This window comes from Myiozetetes cayanensis, unplaced genomic scaffold (assembly GCF_022539395.1).
Source record: "Myiozetetes cayanensis isolate MyiCay16 unplaced genomic scaffold, myiCay2020 scf21, whole genome shotgun sequence".
In the NCBI taxonomy this organism is placed as follows: Eukaryota; Metazoa; Chordata; class Aves; order Passeriformes; family Tyrannidae; genus Myiozetetes; species Myiozetetes cayanensis.
Genome location: NW_026087423.1, coordinates 3252184 through 3267486, shown reverse-complemented (window position 1 = coordinate 3267486; position 15303 = coordinate 3252184). Strand labels below are relative to the sequence as shown.

The 15303-nt window shown below is 47.5% G+C and overlaps 1 protein-coding gene across 4 annotated transcripts in view; it reads left to right on the top strand.

The window, feature by feature from the left end:
* The window catches only part of TPCN1 (two pore segment channel 1), a 45598-nt gene that overhangs the window by 24121 nt on the left and 6174 nt on the right, over positions 1 to 15303 (top strand). For all 4 annotated transcript variants that reach the window (XM_050318199.1, XM_050318198.1, XM_050318202.1 and 1 more), the window contains 20 exons: positions 8 to 121; positions 362 to 492; positions 1021 to 1109; positions 1665 to 1699; positions 2298 to 2356; positions 3161 to 3260; positions 4229 to 4345; positions 5210 to 5334; positions 6551 to 6599; positions 6799 to 6862; positions 7517 to 7561; positions 8568 to 8624; positions 8715 to 8768; positions 9972 to 10044; positions 10225 to 10332; positions 11545 to 11616; positions 12439 to 12528; positions 13247 to 13362; positions 14034 to 14080; positions 14624 to 14777. In XM_050318199.1, the coding sequence (XP_050174156.1) occupies positions 8 to 121; positions 362 to 492; positions 1021 to 1109; positions 1665 to 1699; positions 2298 to 2356; positions 3161 to 3260; positions 4229 to 4345; positions 5210 to 5334; positions 6551 to 6599; positions 6799 to 6862; positions 7517 to 7561; positions 8568 to 8624; positions 8715 to 8768; positions 9972 to 10044; positions 10225 to 10332; positions 11545 to 11616; positions 12439 to 12528; positions 13247 to 13362; positions 14034 to 14080; positions 14624 to 14777 (1699 nt within the window). The remainder of the gene's footprint in view (positions 1 to 7; positions 122 to 361; positions 493 to 1020; positions 1110 to 1664; positions 1700 to 2297; positions 2357 to 3160; positions 3261 to 4228; positions 4346 to 5209; positions 5335 to 6550; positions 6600 to 6798; positions 6863 to 7516; positions 7562 to 8567; positions 8625 to 8714; positions 8769 to 9971; positions 10045 to 10224; positions 10333 to 11544; positions 11617 to 12438; positions 12529 to 13246; positions 13363 to 14033; positions 14081 to 14623; positions 14778 to 15303) is intronic.

The window sequence follows — 15303 nt, the reverse complement described above, 5'->3', positions numbered from 1 at the left end:
GTGACAGGTCCATGCAACCCTGGAGCTGTTTGCATTAATCGTGGTCGTCTTTGAACTCTCCATGAAGATGAGGTGGCTGGGCTTCCAAACCTTTATCAGGCACAAAAGGACTATGGTAAAGGTATGCTGTCAGTGTTTCCTCCTCCAGCATCCAAAGAACCAGATTAAATGTTGGCCTGCACTGCAGCAGAGCTGACGTAGCCACGTGTCCCAGCTGCCAGATGATTCATGTGAGATCTCTCAGCTCTCAGAGACACCTCCCATCCCTTAAAGCATCCAAATAAACAGGTGGCCAGCGAGAGCTTTGCCTTTCCCAAAAGGAGACCGCAGCTGTGCCTCTCATCACACCCCTCTTTTGCAGACCTGCGTGCTGTTTGTGCAGTTCATAGAGGCCATCGTGGTGTTGGTGCGCCAGACCTCGCACGTCCGCATCACGAGGGCCCTGCGCTGCATCTTCCTCGTGGACTGTCGCTACTGTGGGGCGGTCAGAAGGTGATGCTCAGCTGGCTGGGTGTTCTGCTGTCGTGCCTGGGGCTGGGCTGGAGGAAAAGCACTCAGATCCTGCAGGCATCCCGGGAAAACCGGTGTCTTTCATGGGCATTTCAGATCTTGGAGATATTTTGGTTGTACCTGGTGTGGATGTGCTCACAGCACACAGTGCTGTCCTCACGTGTATAAACCACCTCAGAGAGCCCAACACACGAGTGTGGCTGCTATTGCCTCTGCTCCTTGATTTTCCTGTAAGCTGCACAATGAATCAGAGTTAGTCTGGAGAAGGAGAGTTGACAGCGTGACATTAGTATTGTTTGCAGTACCTGAGTGCTGACTGCAAAGGACAGATGGGTAGCTTGGAAACCATCTTAATTTAGCAAGCCTTCTACTTTTAATTCTTGGAGGGAGTGGGAAGAAAGCTCTCAAGTGTGATGTGGTGGTGGTGGTGGTTGTTTTTTTTTTCCCCCTGTCAAGCTGGAGGAGTAAACGTGCAAGTTTTAATTTATTAATGTTTTCTTTTTTTTTCAGAAATCTGCGACAGATCTTCCAGTCCCTCCCACCATTTATTGACATTCTTCTCCTCCTGCTTTTCTTCATGGTGATTTTTGCTATTCTAGGTAAGTTGTATTTATGGAAGGTGAAGTGATGCTCTTAACCAGTTGTTGTCCAAAATCAACACAAACATGGATGAATATAAAGCTGATCATATTCAGAGTCCTTCCAGGATCTTCCATTTATCCCATTTCATCCACAGTCATCTGGAAGACAGAATTAAAAGATCAAAGACATCTGGGAGCTGGGTATTTGATTATGAGGCAATCTGGAAGATTCTGACCTCTTCCAGAGCACAGTCTGTGTTTCCAACTTCTACTTCCATCACCCATTCCTCAGTCTTGTTAGTTTAGTTTACGTCCCCACAAATGCAAATGTCTGCGATGTACCTGGTACAATCTAAACCAAAGTTTGTTTTCTGAAAGGCTCAGTGACATCAATTGGCAAATCTCTATGGAAAAGGCCTTCCAGTTACTCCCATCTTCATGGTGTCAGAGAGGACTCGCTGTTAGTGTGACCTTCTCTTTGGGAACTGCTTTGCTGCTTGACATTAAACAGACTTTATTTTTGTTTGTTCTTTCCCCGTCTCTCCCCCTCTACCTTCTCTGCTGCTTCTCCAGGTTTTTATTTGTTTTCTCCTAACCACTCCGACCCGGTGAGTATCTTGACTCTTTCAGCTGCAGCTCGGGTCTCATTTGACATGCCTAAGACTCAAACATTACTGTGCAGACTTAGTTTATTCCGTGTGATCCCTGGGAGACCGGGCGCCGGCTGGTCTGAGGCTGCTGGCAGTGTCACCCAGCCTTTAGCCCCTGCTGGGAAGGAAGACTGTGCAGGGAACTGCCTCAAAGGCAGGATGTCCCAGAGGGGACATTCACAGAGAGTTGTTCCTTGTTGTTGATATCTTAATTCAGTCAAAAGAGCCACCTGCCACTGTCCCCAGGGGAGGAGGTGTCTGGGTGAAAGCTCAGCTGCTTCTGCTGCAGCGGTCGGAGTCCAGCAGCCACAAGTTCCCGCTGCTGCCCAGGCTGTGGCTTGCTGGGAGTAACTACCACCCAAAAGTGTAGACAAGCTTTTGGTTTAACCCTTTATCTTTGTCAAGGACCTTTAAAAAGGACCAGTGTGGAAGTACCTTTCCCTAGAGAAGGCATCAGGGAGCTGTGGAAGTGCGAGTGGGTGGGTTGGTTGTTTTCTGAACGAAATGTCCCCAGGAAATTCTGCTTGCGTTTTGTCATGGGAGCTTTTTCTTTCAGTACTTCAATACTTTAGAGAACAGCCTCGTGAATCTCTTCGTGCTTTTGACCACTTCAAAGTAAGTTCATGCTCTTCTAGCTCAGGCTTTCCTTTTGTCCCAGAGGAGTCTAGCAGAGCCAAGAGTTTATCTGCAGAAATGCTCTGTCTCCAAATGTGTGACCCCTTTCCTCTTATGTCAGAGATTTCCAGTGTCAGCCTGCATGGGAAGAACTGGTATTTCATTTTGCTTTAGGACACTGTGACCTCAGCTGCAGAGTTATCTCTAAGGACTCAGACTGCTTCATCACTGTGAGGGCAATAAGGGGGGAAACAGCTTTATTAGGCCTTGGTCCAAGAAGGGAAAGTTTCTATTTGTGCTCCTTTGTCAGCCAACAGTTGGCTGTGGAGAAGTAACTTCCTATTCCTCTGCTTCAGTTCACTTATTTGCTAGGAAATTTGGGTAACAACAGTGGGTAAATATTGGTCTACTGTCAGGGGGACCTCTCATGATTAGGAAATTAGCAGAGGATGGAATAAGTCTGAGGTTGTAACACTTACACCAAGGCTGTATTGCTGTTGTTGTTGAGTATCAAAGCACAACCCTTAGCCACGTCACAAATCCCGTTTGGTATTTGGGATGTGAGAGGAATTTGAATTTCAGAGTGCTTTCCCTATTTATTTCTTTCATCGTGCCCCCATGTTCTTGCTGCCCATTGCTGGGCACAGAGTTCTGTGTCACGAGCAATGTTTTGCAGAAATGTGCAGATCTTTGGATATGAGTTTACACCACCACCACCCCCCCATGTCCTGTGCCTCTTGCCTGAGTAGTGGGAAGTGTAACATGAGCTATTTGGTGCTTAAACTTGTGCCCTTTGGGATGCAGTTTCCCTGATGTGATGATGCCGTCTTATGCCCGGAACCCCTGGTCCTGTGTCTTCTTCATCGTGTATCTCTCCATTGAGCTGTACTTCATCATGAACTTGGTGAGTCCCCAGTGAACCTCTTGACGCCTCTCTGCCTGATTTTGGAGCTCATTGCCCAGCAGAGTCTTCCCCACTCCCAAAAGTGCTCTATAATAGTCTCAGGCCCTTTGGCAGAATACTTGCAGAAATGGCAGCTTTGCTACAGACAGGACTCTTTTAATGTTTAACCACGAGGAATTGAACTAAATCACAGAAAACCAAATGATACGAGCATCTTTCAACTTCTCTCACATTAATATCGTGCTTGGAGTGACATACTCACTTGCATGAAATTTATTGTCCTTCTCTGTCTTAATTATTTATCGTGAAATGGCATTTTATTATCTGGGCTCACCTGAAATACTTTGTAAATCAGTTTGAAGGGGATGGAATTACTCAGTGTGGCAGGACTCGAGTGCTGATCCCTGCAGCATGAGAGCATGGCTGTCCAGGGGAGGATGTGAGTGGTGGAAAAGGGTTTGCCAAAGGAGTTGAGGAGTTCTGCAACCCAAGGAGAGGGACTTGATGCTTGTGGTGGGCTTGGATTTCACTGCTTGTGTCCTAGGTGGAGGGTTAGCTTTGACAGTCGTTAGCCAGAGCTCCCTCCCGTGGCAGGGTGAGTGCAGAGAGCAGCCCTCAAAACCTGCTCTCCAGGAATGCTTTAACAAACCTGATCCTGTTTTCTGTTGGCACCTGTGTGGTGTAGCCTTAGCTGTTAAAACCCACTAGCAAGTGGTGAGAGGCCAGAAACACCTGGACCTCCTCCAAAAAGTGGATGAGTGTGTGTGCAGTGAGCCTGAGGATCCCTTTGTGGGATCCTTTACGCCAGCAAGACCTCACCGGCTCCGTTCTGCCTCAGCCAGCGCTTAGTGAATTCCTGCTGCAGGCGGTGCCTCTCGGATACTCCTGCCTGTTTGGGAAGCCCTGGCTTAGTTAGCTGCAGAGTATAAGGATCAAGTCATGACTTTCTCTCCTGTCTTGCCTCTCAGCTTCTCGCTGTGGTGTTTGACACTTTCAATGACATCGAGAAGAGGAAATTCAAGTCCCTGCTGCTGCACAAGCGCACGGCCATCCAGCACGCCTACGGCCTGCTGGTCACCAAACAGGTACAGGGCTCTGCCTTAACACCACCACTGGGCTGGAGTGTTTAAAGGGCATGTTTCGAAAAAAGTGATTTATGTCTGTTGGTTGTAATGATACTCGCCGAGGGCTATTGGTTTTTCGTTTATGTAACTCATACTCAGTACTCTGAGTTGCAGGCCCGTGTGAGGTTGTGATGGTGGCGGCTTGATAAAATCAGTGACATTTTTTTCTGGAATGAATGTGATCTTTGCTTTCTCTCTGGTTCAGTTTGGGTCACTTGAGAACTTGCTTGACTTACTCAGGCACCAGTGCTGAGAGGAGGGGTGGGTCATATAAGTGAAGGTACAGTCCTGTTGCTGGATCCTGCATGAGTAAATGGTGTAGAAATAGAAGTAACTCACCTACAAACAATTGCTTACAAGCACATGGGAGAGAAGATTGATTTCTTGTTTAACTCGTGGAGCAGCATGAGAAATAAGGCCCAAAAATAACTAACCCACTTCTAGTAGATTAGTTCATGATTAGTGCACATAGCTGATAGTCTTAAAAAAGTGCCAGTAATGGGATCTGTTAGGCTGTCTGCTAATTGCCCAAGATGAGGGGTTGAACTCTGCTTGGGGTGCCTGGTTGGACAATTTTCAGGCAATGGGACAACAGGGAACAGTTCTGCATTTGCTGGAGGGACCGATTGCCAGGAGAGCTTTCTGATCTCTGTGCCCTGAGATAAGTTTGATACGTTAGAGTAATAGCTTAGGGTACTTTGCGGGGCTGGAGTTATGATGTATGAAATCCTGCTTAAAACAAATCCAGACTGAGAAATAAATGCCCTTGCCTCTGCATATTCCTGCCTGATGTCACTGCTTATGACAACATCCCTTTGTTTCCAGAGGCCATCTGGAGTTTCCTTCAAGCACTTCGAAGGGCTGTTGCGGTTCTACAAGCCTCGGATGTGTGCCAGGGAGAGATATCTCACCTTCAAAGCACTGAATCAGAGCAATACTCCTTTAGTCAGGTAGGATGGCGTTCCTGCTGCACCCAGAGCAGGGATTGCTCCACTCCCTGAAGTTAGGCTGGCCTTCAGAGAGGGTTTATGGAATGAGGGTTGTGTGAGATGTGGCAATAGAGTAATGCAGTTGAAGGGATTTGTCTGGGAAGCAGGAGCTTGGAGGGGTGGGTACCCTGAGAGCTGAGTTTTTCCTTTAGAGGTGATGGAGTTCCTGCGTGCCCTCTTGTGGATACAACACTGTGCTGGCACTCACAGGCAGGATCTGCTTCCCACTCCCCTGCCAGAACAGAGGAGCCAGAAATTGGAGAACAGCACTAGAACCTGCGTGGAGATTTCTTCACACAGCGCAGCCTCGCAGCTTAACAAGTTTTTGCTTTTTTCCAGCAGCTGGCTGTTCCCCCCAGGGTTTTGTTAATTAAAATCTGGTTCTGCTGGTGCTTTCAGGCCTGCCATTCTCTGTGTTATGAGGCAGAGAATTGTCATTCTAGTGGGTGGGTGCAGCTAACACCAACCAGCAAGGAAGCAGAGGGAATTAGAGCAGGAGACCTTCTCCTCCTTTTCCTTTGTTCTGGCCACAGACAGGCTTGGAGTGAGTCTCCCATGAAACTGGTGCTGATGCTTCTCCTTGAAGTCAAGTGCCACGGAGAAGTGTTGAAAATGGCATAGGGAGAAAGGCTGAGTTCTTAAATTTAGGCACCTAATGACACCAGTAGGAGTCTGAGAAGTTCACCATCCTCGCTTTCAGACTTCTGAAAGCTCTTACAGGCCTGACCCCGTGCACCTAGACAGGCACTCGTGTTCTATGAGTTTCTTTGCTTTCATGTCCTTTCTCAAACGTCATTGTTCCCTTGAAAAGAAAATGTGCAAAGATGTTAGAAAAGGGCTGTGTGAGTAATTAAGGCAGTCCAAGACTTCTTCATGAAGAGCAGTGCAATCTCTATCCCTTGGAGCTGTCATCTAAGCCTCGGGTCTTTCCTTTCAGTGGTAAAATTCTGGAGTTCAGTGGAGTCAGAGATTTCCTTTAAGGGCTGAAGTGTTACAGAAAGGAGGTTCTGGCTATTGTCAGTCGGGAACCTTTGGCCAGACCGGGAGGAGGTCAGTGTTGAGTTCTGTCGGTTGTGGCTGCAGTTCTAATAAGGAGTTAATAACTTCCAGGGACTCTCTGCTGATGATGACAAGGACACTTAAAGGCTCTGATCTGATGTTTCTTTCTGTTTTGCAGTCTAAAGGATTTTTACAATTTCTACGAAGTTGTTGGCTTAAAATGGAAGGTAAGTCTTTGTTGGGTGGAGAAGAGGGGAAGTGTGTATGTGAGGGGAGAGCAAACCAGTGGTTAGAGAAAAGATGGATAAGAAACAAAGGCAGTTGAAGAGAAGCAGATGATGGGGATAAGGTGGTTCTCCATCCCTGCCTTTTTCTGTGTGTGGATGTAGCACTGGCTGCTGCTGATTGTGGCTGTTCTGCTTCCAGGCAAAACGAAACCGTGAGCACTGGTTTGATGACCTTCCACGGACAGCCTTCCTCATTTTTAAAGGTAACAGGCTGTGTTTTCATGGCAGCACGTGTTCAACTAACAGGAAATCATTTCTTCATAAAGACAGGGCACTCTGAGGGGACTTTCTCTTATGTCCCTGGTAAACAGCTGAGGGAAGGCCTACTAACCAACTCCCTGTGTATCCAGAGCCTCCAAGGCCAGAGCTTTGTATTCAGAGCCTACAAGGAAGATTTCTGTCATGTAAATATTCCCCCTGCTCTGACCCAAACCCTGGCTTCCTGAAAATGAGGCTTCTTGTCAGAAGCTCTGTAGCAAATCAGTCCCTGAAGTCATGGAGGGCTGTATTCCTTTTTCAGCACAGAGGTTAGGGGGGGATTTACAATTTCTGAATCCAGGAGAGTGTCCAGAGTTTCTCCATATCCCAGACAGCAGTGATCATGGAGAGGGATTCAGAACTAGTACATGGGGACAAAAAAGACACCTTAGGTTTTAAGGACAGTGAGTTCACTGCTGCTAAAATTTTAGGGGACATTTGAACTTAGTCCCAAGAAGTAAAATTTAATAATCTGCTGATCTGTTCAGCTTCTGTGCTGAGGATTGGTATGAAAAACATCCCTAGGGGGAAGATAGAGGAATCTATGGTAGAGAGGACTGTGTAAACATTTTTTTTTCACCATACTTTCCTTCATGCAGGCATCAACATCCTTGTGAAGTCCCGTGTGTTCCAGTACACCATGTGTAAGTAGAAGTAATGAGCTCCCTTGCTCACGTGGGTCTGCTGTGCTGTGTCTGCACAGTGTGGCCTGGGCTGTGGTCTGAGCAATGGGTCATGTACAGATTTTGGAGTTTTGGTGGAGAGGGAGGGAGTTGTTTACTGGTACCAACCACTGCTGCAGCCTGGGCTCTCAGCTCTCCCTCTGGAGAGGCTCCCAGGTTCACTACACAACACACCTGTGGGTCTGGTTGCATTTAGGTTGGTGGTTAGCTTTCCCAAACCTTGGGGTTTTATCCATCAGCTGAAGGATGCTGGATAAGGAACTGCCTTGCCAGTCAACCACATTCTGTTTGCACTCGAGGAGGTGCAAGTGTCCTCACTGCTGGAGGGATTGCTTGGCAGCTGTGCTGCCTGTGAGGAAGAGTCTGTGCTCCTCTTCTCTAGAGGAGAGAAAGTGCTTCCTTGTGGTGCTACCTGCTGTGTTCTAAATGATCTCTTCCTACTCAGTAATTTGGGGCTTTTTTGAATGTTGGAGGAGCAGTTTTTGTAAATTGAGATGCTAAACCAAAGGCAGGGGATGGAGTGAGATCTGACTGAAAAGAAGTCCTGCAGCTTCAGCTTTGAATGCTGGGGAGCATTTTAGATCCAAGTGGAAAAGGACTTTATCCTGCACTGTTGGAGACCCAGTGGTTCTCAAGATCTTGTTCCAGAACTAGGAGGGAAGCTGGAATACACAGCTAATAATGTGGTAGAATATAAGATAATTATGAGTAAAAGTGATTCAACGTGATTCAGACTGCTGTTTCGGTTTAGTCTTGTTTCCTTCTGAAGATAAAAGTAGTGCATCTGTTAACGGTCTGGGAAAAGTCAGGGTGGAAGACACTCCCAATTTATGAGTTCTGCTTGTTCACTGAATTGGAAACAATGACCTTGCCACTTGTCCTATCTTGTACTTTCTTGTTAGCCTAGGAAATGCGTGTCCTCTGGTCCAGGAGTGGCTTTGCTATGGGTTTTTACTTTGTTTTCCAGATACTGTGGTGGCTGTGAATGGAATCTGGATTCTTGTTGAAACCTTCATGCTGCAAGGTAGCAAACATCACAGCTTGTTTCTTGACTGGGATGCTGAGGGGTTGAAAAATAGGGGAGGCTACAGAAAGCTGTTCTTTTGTCTTGCAGGAGGGAATTTCTTCTCCAGGAATGTCCCATGGAGCTACATAGTCTTCCTCACAAGTAAGCTGATGCCTCCCAGCAGAGCCGTGTCATTTCATGAGGATCTGGGAGGGGAATTGAAGTTATAAATTAGCCACAGGCATAGAGCCTCCATCCAGAACAGTGCTGTGCCTGGCAGGGATCATCAGCATCCTCTCAGCCCCGTGTGAGCACTGCTGCACTGTCCCACAGCTCTCTGTGTCATGTCATGTGGGAGCCTCTTACCTCTGCTGCAGCTCTGCAGAAGCTGCTGTGTGACTCTCAGGGCTGGTTTGAGCCCAGAGAAGCCTCATCTGTCAGGCACAGCGTGCAGAGTGAAAAGGTTTCCAGGCTTGTGATGGCTCTGTGGGAGGTTGCTCTGTGCTGCACCAGCTATTCCAGGAGGCATTCCCAGCTCTGATCTGATTGCAGCTGGCTCTCTGCCACACACAGCGAGGCAGGCCTGGTGGAGTACAGAGTGCAGGGACGTGCTGAGGAGTCTGAGAGCACTGGATGAGCTACTTGACAAGCTGAATTTTCTAACTGAACATCATCCCCTCCATGAACACGTACCTTAGTCTTCCTTTCCAGCCCAAGTATAAACAATTACATCTTCATGTGCTGGTTCATTGCTCTGTGATGTGAATTCACTTCCATGCTGCTGACAGTGTCTCTTCCTCTTTTAACAAGGATGTTGTCATCCAGCTCTTCCCTTTGTTTCTCACCCACCTCTGCTCCTTGGAAGCTGGAAAGAAAGACTTTGGGATGACATATTTGCTGTTATGGTGCTCTTTAACCTACGGACCCACAAGGTCCTACCAGAACAGAAGGTGAAATAAATTCCTTGAAAGGATCTCTCTCTCCCTGCAGGTCAAGGCGAGGCTATGGGATGTGGATATGTTCCACAAAAATAGAAGGAAGTAAACAGGCAGGACTGAATTCCCAGCACCCCTTTCTGTCTTTTGCTACAGGAGCTTGTCCCTCAACATTTATAGCATGTTTTCCAGCTAAGTGTTTTGTGGAGTGTTCTGGAGAGAAGTCACCATGAGTACAGGAAAATGTGTTGATTTGGAGGGGAAATGTCTCTTTGGCACCTCATTGAGAATGAGGAGGGTGGGTGGGAGTCTGTTAAACCTCTGTCAGAAGTTCTGCACTAAAACCACCACGCATCCATGAGAACAAACCTCATGAGCCTTCCTTGTGATGCTGCTCGTTCCTGACCGTGTCTCTCCTCTTGTCTTACAGTCTATGGTGTGGAGCTGCTCCTGAAGACCACTGGGCTGGGGCCTGTGGAGTACCTGTCCTCAGGCTGGAATCTGTAAGTGCACACTCCTGTTTTTGGGTTAGAAACTTCTGAGTCTTTAAGCCTGTAAAGAAGGCTTTTATAATTCTTTTGCCCTCGCATCTCGTTGGGCTGGAGCAGCACCAGTAGCTCTTCTCTGCGGAAACACTAGTGATAAATCACTGCTCTTACTTTATTTTATATTTTCCTTCCCAGCTTTGACTTCTCAGTCACCCTGTTTGCGTTTTTGGGGCTCATGGCGCTGGCGTTCGACATGGAGCCGTTCTACTTCATTGTGGTCCTGCGGCCCCTCCAGCTGCTGAGGTGAGCTGGGAAGGCTTGGGGGGGGAGGATCCAGAGAGCAGGTGGGAGGAAACAGCCAAGCTTGTTTTCCCTCAATCCCGTTGGGGACCGAGCTCCTTACGAGGAGAGGGCAAGGATTGCTCTGTGGGTATGTGACCATGGCAGGCAGGAATTGCGTGGGGTAATGAGATTAGCCAGAGTTATCAAAATGAACAATAACAAAAACTTGGGATGGGATATGAAACCCCGTGCTTTGGAGCTTAAGCTGATCTCTAATAGAGATCAAGGGATTTACCAGGGGCAGATTATCCTGTGTCTGCCTTCGTGGGGTTCTTACACCTCCTCTAAATTGTCTGATGCTGTTCAGAGAAAAGCTCTTCTGTCAGGGTGAGACGGTCTGAGCCAGTTTAATAATTTCCATTGAATTACCAGAAATTACAGTTTTCAAAGGATGCTGCTTTCTAGGGTGAAGTACAAGCCCTGCTCTTACTGCATCTCACACTTTAAGCAAGACCACGGCCTGTAACCTCTCTGCAGCTCAGTGAGCAGGGGCTGATTAACCCTCTCGTGTCGAGGTACCTTCACAGACGCCTCAAGTGCTATAGAGGGGAGGAATTTGAGGCAAAATGTTTTGTTAAAAACAAGCTAATGTAATTTAGCTCTTCAGTGAGGATTTAAAGAACACTTTATGACATTCAAGGGGGGGGTAAAAAATGTTTTCCCAGTTCCTCCCCTGCCAAAGCCTGTTTGGCAGCTGTGTTTCTCTGTAAAGGCTGATGGAGATGCCAAATCTTCAATTAGCAGGCACAGTGTAGTTTTCTTTCATCAATTTTTACTGGGTCATGGGGGAAACACAGAAAAGCTTGTGTCTGAGGGGAGGAGGAATGAATCCTGACCCTGTACACAGAACTAGTTTAAGTTCTTATGAATTTTAGGGTTTTCAGATAGCTATTTATGCATCGTGCTGTGTAAAAAGACATGGACTTTTTTCCTTGAGATCCTCAGTCCCCTAAACACTTGGTTGAATGTGTCATAAACAGTCAGATGGGACAGCAGGGCACCATTAGGTGAGTGGAGACCACTTGAGCAAGAGCAGTCCCCATGAGCTTGGTGTCAGGAAACCTTGCTGTCATTGACCTGGGAGGAAGAGAGAGCTGGGATACCCCCTTTAGCTATTTCCCCTGACACCAGGAGAGCTGCAGGGTGTAGGTAACTCCTGACTTCTCTTTCCAGGTTATTTAAGTTGAAGAAGCGCTACAGAAACGTCCTCGACACCATGTTTGAGTTGTTCCCTCGGATGGCCAGGTACCAACTGCTTGCCTTGGGGGGGAGTGGAGGTTTAGTGTCCAGGGCTGGGGTCAGCACAGGGACCTGTCACACCTGCTAAAGGGATTTATGCTCTGATCTGCCAGTAGGTCGTTACTGGTTCTTCACTGTGCTGCAGTGGGGTGTTAAATCCTCCAAGTTCTTGGAGCAGTATATGATAAGCAGCACTCCAGCACCCTGGGCTTCCCCCTGCTTTTGTATTAGGAGCATAACTAAGACTAAATGCTTGTTTTAATTTTTCTCCCCCCCCTCATCCCAGCTCTTGCTGAGAGGGGGGTCCCATTTGGGAGGAACATTGGCATGAATGTACTGAGCAGAGCCACTCAAGAGCATTACTGAAGTGGTGGGGCAGAAGGAGGTTGGTGTTTGAGTGGGGCATCCTCAGCCCTGATTGCCTTGCAGGGAGGTCTGAGCAGAGCCTGTTGGCTGGAGAGCCCTGCTCCTGGCACAGTCCCTGCATCCAAGGATGTGGAGAGGGCAGAAACAGTGTGTGGTGTTCTTTGTTAAAGAAACTGTGGAGAGACGTTTGTTTAACAGAAAAGGACAGACTGGGAGGGAATCCAGGCTGCTCTTTGGTTTCTCTCTTCAGCAAGTGGCAAGTTCCTTGTCCAAGGACTTCTTGAATGAGAGCAGGCAAAGAACTGCAGAGCCACAGCAGTATGTGGGGAGGGTTGTCTGGGGTTTTCAGTGCTGCTTCCCATCCCTTGGAAATTCCTTCCAGAGCAACCAGCCTGGGATTTTGTGTTTCTTTGCCTTAGCAACTCTTCAGTAGCACAGTAGTCTTTCTGTTTTTGCCTCCAGCCTGGGTTTAACCCTGCTGATCTTCTACTATTGCTTTGCCATTGTTGGCATGGAGTTCTTTGCTGGCGTGGTCTACCCGAACTGCTGCAAGTGAGTACCTCAAATCCATCCTCCTCAGCAGTGCTTTTGGTGCTCAGCCAGCAGCAGTGAGCTCTGGCAGCTCTATTTCCCTGTGGAGAAGGGGCCTGTGGAGTGGGATGGGGCTCAGTGGGGTTTTTGTAGCTCAGGCGACACGTGGTGAGAATCCAGGACACGCTTCACTTCTCTTGCCCCATCCCTGGAAGTGTTCAAGGCCAGTTTGGATGGGCCTCTGAGCAACCTGGTCTAGTGGAAGGTGTCCCTGCCCAGAGCAGAAGGGTTGGAATGAGATGATCCTTAAAGTCTTTTCCAACCTAAATCTTTCTATACTTCTACGATGCCAGAGTTGCTTGGCCAGATGTATTACATATTTAGACCTCCCTTTGTACCGAGATAAATTCACCTGGTCCTGTAAGCTAAGCTGTCCTGTGCCCTTTTCATCTTAAATTATGACAGACCACTTGGGAATGCCAAGCTTTAAGGCTGTGAGCCAAGGAGTCCAACTCAAACTCTCAGTTTCTCTGGTGTAATATTGGCAGAGTGGTTTAGAAAGTCTCCATGTGCTCCCTGGGCTTGTGAAGGTAAGGGGCTTGCTTTTAGAGGAAAAGGCCAAGAGGTAGAAACTGCCACCCTGCTCACCACCTTCTAGGGGGGTTGATATTTATAACCCTTGAGATTTTCCTTGCTTTTCCAGTCTCTGCTGATTCTATGTCCTGGTTTCTCCAACCAGCACAAGCACAGTCGCAGATTCTTACCGCTGGGTGAATCACACAGTTGGCAACAGAACAGTTGTGGAAGAAGGGTATTACTATCTCAACAACTTTGACAACATTTTGAACAGCTTTGGTAAGGGCAGTTTTGTCTGTAGCAAAGATTATTCTGTGTTCCTGCAGAGCTGGATGGCTCTGTAATGCTGTAATGCTCATGTGAGCCTGGGACTCTCCAAGAGTCCTACTAATGCACCTCAAGCACTCAGCATCCTGCCCTTTCTGTCTGGAGAACTCCAGCTGACTAATTGTGCCATGACTGTTTTGCAAGGTAGGCAGATGACTCTTAAAGCCAGCTGGAAGCCATCAGATCTGTTCTGGCTGGTGATCAGACCAGACTTCCAGAGGTGTTTAAGGAGGGCTTTGAGTCACTGCCCTTCTAAAGAACCAACAGTGATGCCAATACATTTCACTAAACCCGCTGATGAAGAATAATTTGAATGTGTTGATTACTCTCCATGATTTTTCCTAATGTGTGAGCAGAGATGCTTATGTCCTGGAGATTTCAGAGGTCTCCATGCTCCCTAGTGAAGAGAGTCAGGTCTGTTTCTGATTCTTTTAAGAAATACAGATTGAGCCATGCTGCTGGTTCTGTGGGTCTGATCCCCTTTGTCTGAAGCAAAGGTGAGGGTTTGTGTTGTGTCTCCAGATTTGCTGGCTATCTTGAAACTTTGATGTCTAAAAATCACTGTAAAATAGGTCAGGATGGATAAAGCAACTGTCTCTATGTTTTCTCTCTCTTCTGTACAGTCACACTGTTTGAGCTGACAGTTGTCAATGACTGGTACATCATCATGGTGAGTAAACCTCAGCTACCCCACGTGCACAGACAGCACAGACTCTGCCAGTTGAGCTGGATCTTCCACACCACCTTTCCTCCCCTGCTGATTGGAATGGGCTCAGTATTGTCACTTGCTGCCACTCAACTTTTGGTCCTGATTGCTGGGTGGCATTTGACCTCTGGGATGCTGCTGGGCACGTTTTCTTGTGAATCTTGGCCAGCCTTCGGGCCAGTTTTCATAGTCTGGACGGACAAAGTCGCTCTGTGCTCTGGTTTGTCACCCTGCTGTCCGAGCTGTGTTCTCATGGCACAATGGCTCTTACAGCCACAAGCCTTGAATGATCTGTGTGTTTGTATATAGGAACCCCTCTTTTTAGCTTGAGAGGCAGCTTATCTGCAAGGACCAGCTGGGGCATTGAGCATTGCACAAGCAGTCCCTGGGGCCAACTGTGAAGCCACGAAAGAGAGAGTGTGTTTATGCTGCTTTATGCCTGTTGTCGAGCAGTTAACAGCGACTCTCCCTTTTGTGCACTGCTGACATCTCCCCTCTCCTCTTCAGGAAGGGGTGACATCCCAAACTACTCACTGGAGCCGTCTTTACTTCATGATCTTCTACATCGTGACCATGGTGGTGATGACGATCATCGTGGCTTTTATTCTGGATGCTTTTGTCTTCCGCATGAACTACACTCGGAAGAACCAAGATTCAGAAGGTCAGAACTGGGGGGTGGTTAGCCTAAAACATTGTGCCTTCTCTCCCTGGTGCCTTATATCTGTAAGAGAGAATGGGATTGGCCAGCAAAGACCAGATGTTATATCTTAGCCTGACTTCCTCAGCTAATTCTTTTGCTTTTGTGTGATATTTCCATCTGCTCTTTCTGCTCTGCCCCTCACCTCTCCCCCAGCACTCCCCAAAATGTGTGTGTGGGTGAATGCATGTGTTTTTATATATGTGTGTGTGCACACCTACAAACTTCAAATACTTGAGCCATTTCAACCAAATTACTTGAAAATAGGAAATCTGTGCTCATTTCATGAAAGAACTCTAGGAAACATTACAGCAGTGATGTAGCAAAGCTCCACAGCAAACCTTACAGGAAGGGAAGATGACTTAATTTTTTTTAAAACCGATTTCCCTTCCTCACTAATGTACTCACTGGCAGCAGAAGGTCTCCAAGTGGCTTTTCCAGCATCCAGGCTGATCCTGGTGGTTTGCCAGCATTCTTTGCCATGACATGG